Genomic DNA, 8,081 nt, shown 5'->3' on the forward strand with positions numbered 1-8,081 from the left:
ACCATTAGAGGGATCTAGAGACTGACTGTACCATTAGAGGGATCTAGAGACTGACTCTAGACTGACTTTACCATTAGAGGGATCTAGAGACTGACTCTAGACTGACTTTACCATTAGAGGGATCTAGAGACTGACTCTAGACTGACTTTACCATTAGAGGGATCTAGAGACTGACTCTAGACTGACTTTAACATTAGAAGGATCTAGAGACTTACTATAGACTTACTTTACCATTAGAGGGATCTAGAGACTGACTTTACCATTAGAGGGATCTAGATACTGACTTTACCATTAGAGGGATCTAGAGACTGACTCTACCATTAGAGGGATCTAGAGACTGACTCTCGACTGCCTTTAGCATTAGAGGGATCTAGAAACTGACTCTAGACTGACTTTAACATTAGAGGGATCTAGAGACTGACTCTAGACTGACTTTACCATTAGAGGGATCTAGAGACTGACTCTAGACTGACTTTAACATTAGAGGGATCTAGAGACTGACTCTAGACTGACTTTACCATTAGAGGGATCGAGAGACTGACTTTAGCATTAGAGTGATCTAGAGACTGACTCTAGACTGACTTTACCATTAGTGGGATATAGAGACTGACTCTAGACTGACTTTACCATTAGAGGGATCTAGAGACTGACTCTAGACTGACTTTACCATTAGAGGGATAGAGACTGACTTCACTATTAGAGGGATCTTCTAGAGAAGGGGGGTGAGAAGGGGGGGGAGGGAAGAGGGAGGCGGGAAGAGGGAGGAGAGAAGGGGGAGGAGAGAAGAGGGAGGAGAGAAGAGGGAGGAGAGAAGGTGGGAGGAGACAAGAGGGAGGAGGGAAGAGTCCATGCTTTCATAGTCTCGCGATGCCATGTCTCCAAAATCACATCCCTTTGACTTCCTGTCACTTTTCTCATCTTTTATCTGTCCGTCTCTCCGTCCTTGTTAAAGAGGAGGAAGGTCACTTCATCCCCTTATACACAGTGCTTGTATTCAAATAATTACTAATCTCTTACAGAAGACTCCTCATCGGCTCTTCCCATGGTGAAGCCGTCATTTGATAGGCTGTCCTCAGGCCAGGCTCTGCCCTCTGGCTTCCCTGCTCCGTTCCTATTCGCTGACGGCATTTCCTCTGTTGAGACTCTACTCACCAACATACAGGCAAGATAATAACCTAGATGAGTTGAAGTCACAACCATTCATGTCATTTCTAGTGTTGACAATTTAGTCAGTCTCATTTGTGATGTCAAGACCTCTGGCTATAGTATCTAATAGATATACTCAAGAGCTTATTTGTAGACCTAAGTTAAAACTCTCTCTCCCCCCCCCCTCTCTCTCTCTCACTCTGTCTCTCTTTCTCAACCCTCTCTCTCTCTCTCTCTCTCTCTCTCTCTCTCTCTCACTCTGTTTCTCTCTCTGTCTCTCTCTATCTCTCTCACTCTCTCTCACTCTGTCTCTCTCTCTCTGTCTCACCCCCTCTCTCTCCTTCCCTCCCTCCCACCCATCTCTGTCTTCTCAGGGCCTGTTAAAGGTGGCTGTAGAGAATGCCAGTGTCCAGGACAATCAGATCCAGGCAGAGAAGAGAGCACTGAAGATGGAGCTGTACAGAGAGAGAGAGTTGAGAGAGAGTCTGGAAAGACAACTCACCTCAGAGTTACAGAGCAGAGGTAATGGGGGTGAGAGAGAGAGCTCACCTCAGAGTTACAGAGCAGAGGTAATGGGGGTGAGAGAGAGAGCTCACCTCAGAGTTATAGAGCAGAGGTAATGGGGGTGAGAGAGAGAGCTCACCTCAGAGTTATAGAGCAGAGGTAATGGGGTGAGAGAGAGAGCTCACCTCAGAGTTACAGAGCAGAGGTAATGGGGGTGAGAGAGAGAGCTCACCTCAGAGTTATAGAGCAGAGGTAATGGGGGTGAGAGAGAGAGCTCACCTCAGAGTTACAGAGCAGAGGTAATGGGGTGAGAGAGAGAGCTCACCTCAGAGTTACAGAGCAGAGGTAATGGGGGTGAGAGAGAGAGCTCACCTCAGAGTTACAGAGCAGAGGTAATGGGGGTGAGAGAGAGAGCTCACCTCAGAGTTATAGAGCAGAGGTAATGGGGTGAGAGAGAGAGCTCACCTCAGAGTTATAGAGCAGAGGTAATGGGGGTGAGAGAGAGAGCTCACCTCAGAGTTACAGAGCAGAGGTAATGGGGGTGAGAGAGAGAGCTCACCTCAGAGTTATAGAGCAGAGGTAATGGGGGTGAGAGAGACAGCTCACCTCAGAGTTATAGAGCAGAGGTAATGGGGGTGAGAGAGAGAGCTCACCTCAGAGTTATAGAGCAGAGGTAATGGGGGTGAGAGAGACAGCTCACCTCAGAGTTACAGAGCAGAGGTAATGGGGGTGAGAGAGAGAGCTCACCTCAGAGTTACAGAGCAGAGGTAATGGGGGTGAGAGAGAGAGCTCACCTCAGAGTTACAGAGCAGAGGTAATGGGGGTGAGAGAGACAGCTCACCTCAGAGTTACAGAGCAGAGGAAATGGGGGTGAGAGAGAGAGCTCACCTCAGAGTTACAGAGCAGAGGTAATGGGGGTGAGAGAGAGCTCACCTCAGAGTTACAGAGCAGAGGTAATGGGGGTGAGAGAGAGAGCTCACCTCAGAGTTATAGAGCAGAGGTAATGGGGGTGAGAGAGAGAGCTCACCTCAGAGTTACAGAGCAGAGGTAATGGGGGTGAGAGAGAGAGCTCACCTCAGAGTTACAGAGCAGAGGTAATGGGGGTGAGAGAGAGAGCTCACCTCAGAGTTACAGAGCAGAGGTAATGGGGGTGAGAGAGAGAGCTCACCTCAGAGTTATAGAGCAGAGGTAATGGGGGTGAGAGAGAGAGCTCACCTCAGAGTTACAGAGCAGAGGTAATGGGGGTGAGAGAGAGAGCTCACCTCAGAGTTACAGAGCAGAGGTAATGGGGGTGAGAGAGAGAGCTCACCTCAGAGTTACAGAGCAGAGGTAATGGGGATGAGAGAGAGAGCTCACCTCAGAGTTACAGAGCAGAGGTAATGGGGGTGAGAGAGAGAGCTCACCTCAGAGTTACAGAGCAGAGGTAATGGGGGTGAGAGAGAGAGCTCACCTCAGAGTTATAGAGCAGAGGTAATGGGGGTGAGAGAGAGAGCTCACCTCAGAGTTACAGAGCAGAGGTAATGGGGGTGAGAGAGAGAGCTCACCTCAGAGTTATAGAGCAGAGGTAATGGGGGTGAGAGAGAGAGCTCACCTCAGAGTTACAGAGCAGAGGTAATGGGGGTGAGAGAGAGAGCTCACCTCAGAGTTACAGAGCAGAGGTAATGGGGGTGAGAGAGAGAGCTCACCTCAGAGTTACAGAGCAGAGGTAATGGGGGTGAGAGAGAGAGCTCACCTCAGAGTTATAGAGCAGAGGTAATGGGGGTGAGAGAGAGAGCTCACCTCAGAGTTATAGAGCAGAGGTAATGGGGGTGAGAGAGAGAGCTCACCTCAGAGTTACAGAGCAGAGGTAATGGGGGTGAGAGAGAGAGCTCACCTCAGAGTTATAGAGCAGAGGTAATGGGGGTGAGAGAGAGAGCTCACCTCAGAGTTATAGAGCAGAGGTAGTCAGGGGGTGTGTGGGGGGGCATCTCATTCTTCCCCTCTCATTCTCTCTTTCCCTCCCTGCCGTTCTCTCTTTGTCAGCCTCTATGCAGAAGCGCTTGAAGAAAGAGAAAAAGTTGAAGAGGAAACTACAGGAAGTGTTGGCGTTTGAGTCCAAGAGGAGGGAGAGAGTTGAGGAGGCTCTCAAACGCTGGTCCTCGTCCTCTCTCTCTCCTCCCAGCTGCAGCAACGGTGAGCTTCCTTCCTGTCTGTTCCTTCCTGTCTGTCCCTTCCTGTCTGTCCCTTCCTGTCTGTTCCTTCCTGTCTGTTCCTTCCTGCCTGTTCCTTCCTGTCTGTTCCTTCCTGTCTGTTCCTTCCTGTCTGTCCCTTCCTGTCTGTTCCTTCCTGTCTGTTCCTTCCTGTCTGTTCCTTCCTGTCTGTTCCTTCCTGTCTGTCCCTTCCTGTCTGTCCCTTCCTGTCTGTTCCTTCCTGCCTGTTCCTTCCTGCCTGTTCCTTCCTGTCTGTTCCTTCCTGTCTGTCCCTTCCTGTCTGTCCCTTCCTGTCTGTCCCTTCCTGTCTGTTCCTTCCTGCCTGTTCCTTCCTGTCTGTCCCTTCCTGTCTGTCCCTTCCTGTCTGTTCCTTCCTCTCTGTTCCTTCCTGTCTGTTCCTTCCTGTCTGTTCCTTCCTGTCTGTTCCTTCCTGTCTGTTCCTTCCTGTCTGTTCCTTCCTGTCTGTCCCTTCCTGTCTGTCCCTTCCTGTCTGTCCCTTCCTGTCTGTTCCTTCCTGTCTGTTCCTTCCTGTCTGTTCCTTCCTGTCTGTCCCTTCCTCTCTGTTCCTTCCTGTCTGTTCCTTCCTGTCTGTTCCTTCCTGTCTGTTCCTTCCTGTCTGTCCCTTCCTGTCTGTCCCTTCCTGTCTGTTCCTTCCTGTCTGTCCCTTCCTGTCTGTCCCTTCCTGTCTGTCCCTTCCTGTCTGTTCCTTCCTGTCTGTCCCTTCCTGTCTGTTCCTTCCTGCCTGTTCCTTCCTGCCTGTTCCTTCCTGTCTGTTCCTTCCTGTCTGTTCCTTCCTCTCTGTTCCTTCCTGTCTGTTCCTTCCTGTCTGTCCCTTCCTGCCTGTTCCTTCCTGTCTGTTCCTTCCTGTCTGTTCCTTCCTGTCTGTCCCTTCCTGTCTGTTCCTTCCTCTCTGTTCCTTCCTGTCTGTTCCTTCCTGTCTGTTCCTTCCTGTCTGTCCCTTCCTGTCTGTCCCTTCCTGCCTGTCCCTTCCTGCCTGTTCCTTCCTGTCTGTTCCTTCCTGTCTGTTCCTTCCTGTCTGTTCCTTCCTGTCTGTTCCTTCCTCTCTGTTCCTTCCTCTCTGTTCCTTCCTGTCTGTTCCTTCCTGTCTGTTCCTTCCTGTCTGTTCCTTCCTGTCTGTTCCTTCCTGTCTGTTCCTTCCGGTCTGTTCCTTCCTGTCTGTTCCTTCCTGTCTGTCCCTTCCTGTCTGTTCCTTCCTGTCTGTCCCTTCCTGTCTGTTCCTTCCTGCCTGTTCCTTCCTGTCTGTTCCTTCCTGTCTGTTCCTTCCTGTCTGTTCCTTCCTGTCTGTTCCTTCCTGTCTGTTCCTTCCTGTCTGTTCCTTCCTGTCTGTCCCTTCCTGTCTGTTCCTTCCTGTCTGTTCCTTCCTGTCTGTCCCTTCCTGTCTGTTCCTTCCTGCCTGTTCCTTCCTGTCTGTCCCTTCCTGTCTGTCCCTTCCTGTCTGTTCCTTCCTCTCTGTTCCTTCCTGTCTGTTCCTTCCTGTCTGTTCCTTCCTGTCTGTTCCTTCCTGTCTGTTCCTTCCTGTCTGTCCCTTCCTGTCTGTCCCTTCCTGTCTGTCCCTTCCTGTCTGTTCCTTCCTGTCTGTTCCTTCCTGTCTGTTCCTTCCTGTCTGTCCCTTCCTCTCTGTTCCTTCCTGTCTGTTCCTTCCTGTCTGTTCCTTCCTGTCTGTTCCTTCCTGTCTGTCCCTTCCTGTCTGTCCCTTCCTGTCTGTTCCTTCCTGTCTGTCCCTTCCTGTCTGTCCCTTCCTGTCTGTCCCTTCCTGTCTGTTCCTTCCTGTCTGTCCCTTCCTGTCTGTTCCTTCCTGCCTGTTCCTTCCTGCCTGTTCCTTCCTGTCTGTTCCTTCCTGTCTGTTCCTTCCTCTCTGTTCCTTCCTGTCTGTTCCTTCCTGTCTGTCCCTTCCTGCCTGTTCCTTCCTGTCTGTTCCTTCCTGTCTGTTCCTTCCTGTCTGTCCCTTCCTGTCTGTTCCTTCCTCTCTGTTCCTTCCTGTCTGTTCCTTCCTGTCTGTTCCTTCCTGTCTGTTCCTTCCTGTCTGTCCCTTCCTGTCTGTCCCTTCCTGCCTGTCCCTTCCTGCCTGTTCCTTCCTGTCTGTTCCTTCCTGTCTGTTCCTTCCTGTCTGTTCCTTCCTGTCTGTTCCTTCCTCTCTGTTCCTTCCTCTCTGTTCCTTCCTGTCTGTTCCTTCCTGTCTGTTCCTTCCTGTCTGTTCCTTCCTGTCTGTTCCTTCCTGTCTGTTCCTTCCGGTCTGTTCCTTCCTGTCTGTTCCTTCCTGTCTGTCCCTTCCTGTCTGTTCCTTCCTGTCTGTCCCTTCCTGTCTGTTCCTTCCTGCCTGTTCCTTCCTGTCTGTTCCTTCCTGTCTGTTCCTTCCTGTCTGTCCCTTCCTGTCTGTTCCTTCCTGTCTGTTCCTTCCTGCCTGTTCCATCCTGTCTGTTCCTTCCTGTCTGTTCCTTCCTGTCTGTTCCTTCCTGTCTGTTCCTTCCTGTCTGTTCCTTCCTGTCTGTTCCTTCCTGTCTGTTCCTTCCTGTCTGTTCCTTCCTGTCTGTTCCTTCCTGTCTGTTCCTTCCTGTCTGTCCCTTCCTGTCTGTTCCTTCCTGTCTGTTCCTTCCTGTCTGTTCCTTCCTGTCTGTTCCTTCCTGTCTGTTCCTTCCTGTCTGTCCCTTCCTGTCTGTTCCTTCCTGCCTGTTCCTTCCTGTCTGTTCCTTCCTGTCTGTTCTCTGATGGTTTCCACACGTGTGTGTCAGAGTCATGTTGCAGGCTGTTATTCATATCTCATCTGTGACGTCAGTGGAAAGGATATTGGATGTTTGAAACGTTGGTCTATTGCGTCGTTTTACAGTCTATTCAACTGTCTAAACTCTTGGCTTCTTCTCTCTCTCTGTCTCTGTCTCTCTGTCTCTCTCTCTCTCTGTCTCTCTCTGTCTCTGTCTCTCTCTCTCTGTCTGTCTCTCTCTCTGTCTCTCTCTCTCTCTGTCTGTCTCTCTCTCTCTCTCTCTGTCTCTCTCTCTCTCTCTGTCTCTCTCTCTGTCTCTCTCTCTCTCTCTCTCTCTGTCTCTCTCTCTCTGTCTCTCTGTCTCTCTGTCTCTCTCTGTCTCTCTCTCTCTCTCTGTCTCTCTCTCTCTCTCTGTCTCTCTCTCTCTCTCTCTCTCAAATTAAAATTAAAATTCAATCTGCTTTATTGGCATGAAAAACATTGTGTCAATATTGCCAAAGCAACAATGTATACAATATACATTGTAGCAAAATTATAAATGATAGCAAATATAAAATATAAAATGGTAGTAAATAATAATACACAATTAAATACAAAAATCATAACAATAACATGGTAACAGTCAATAGTAGAATATGTAATAAATATAAAATCAAATTATGAAAAATGAAACTATAACTAACTTATAACAAAATAACGGTCATCTTCTCCTTTATATCAGTACTACAACTACAATCATCATTACTACGACTACTACTACCATCACTAAACTGTTATCACTACCATTACCACCAACATTTGGAATGATAAACAGCAATAGTAATAGTAATAACAATAATAGCAATAATAAGTAAGTTACTGTTTACTATGCAGATGTTATTATTCAGTGTCCCTCAGGCTATGGCAGGAAAATACATATTTGGCTGCAAGAGGAGCCATTGCTCCTTCGCCCATGAGTATTCTTAGTTTTTCCTCTGGGTTCAATTTGTAAAAATGTGGAATATGTGTAGTCATTTCTGTGAATAATGAATCTCTTCGTGAGGAATATTTATCACAGTAAAGGAGAAAGTGCATCTCTGTCTCTACCTCCCCTGTTATGCAGTGACCACATACACGCTCCTCTTTGGGTAGCCATGTCTTTTTATGTCTGCCGGTTTCTATTGCCAATCGGTGGTCACTCAGCCTGTACTTGGTAAGGATCTGTCTCTGCTTCGTATCTCTGACAGAGTAGAGAATCAGCCAATTCATATTCACTGTTTAGGGTCAGATAGCAATTTAGTCGGCTTTGGGATTTTGTTTAGTTTTCCCAATGTTGTAAATATGATTCCTTTGATTGGTTCATGATTTTGCTTATTGGAATTCTTTCTTTTGAAGCAGTGCTGGTGTCAGCTTGGTTGGTGAGGTCCAACACCAGCTGACTGAGAGGGCTCGTTTCTGGGCTCAGCTCTTGGGTTTGAAGTGATTTAAATTGCAGACTTGAATTTGGACTTGAATTCAGATGGAGCCAAAATTTTAATGATCTT

At 48.4% G+C, this 8,081-nt stretch overlaps 1 protein-coding gene across 1 annotated transcript in view; it reads left to right on the forward strand.

The window, feature by feature from the left end:
• Nucleotides 1–3,822, forward strand: part of LOC135533123 (dachshund homolog 2-like) — a gene marked incomplete at its 3' end in the record, with an annotated part of 72,176 nt that extends 68,354 nt beyond the window's left edge. The window contains exons 6-8 of the mRNA XM_064960531.1: nucleotides 1,020–1,162; nucleotides 1,521–1,668; nucleotides 3,673–3,822. Of these exons, the coding sequence (XP_064816603.1) occupies nucleotides 1,020–1,162; nucleotides 1,521–1,668; nucleotides 3,673–3,822 (441 nt within the window). The remainder of the gene's footprint in view (nucleotides 1–1,019; nucleotides 1,163–1,520; nucleotides 1,669–3,672) is intronic.
• Nucleotides 3,823–8,081: the final 4,259 nt, after the last annotated feature.

This window comes from Oncorhynchus masou, unplaced genomic scaffold (assembly GCF_036934945.1).
Source record: "Oncorhynchus masou masou isolate Uvic2021 unplaced genomic scaffold, UVic_Omas_1.1 unplaced_scaffold_2232, whole genome shotgun sequence".
Classification (NCBI taxonomy): domain Eukaryota; kingdom Metazoa; phylum Chordata; class Actinopteri; order Salmoniformes; family Salmonidae; genus Oncorhynchus; species Oncorhynchus masou.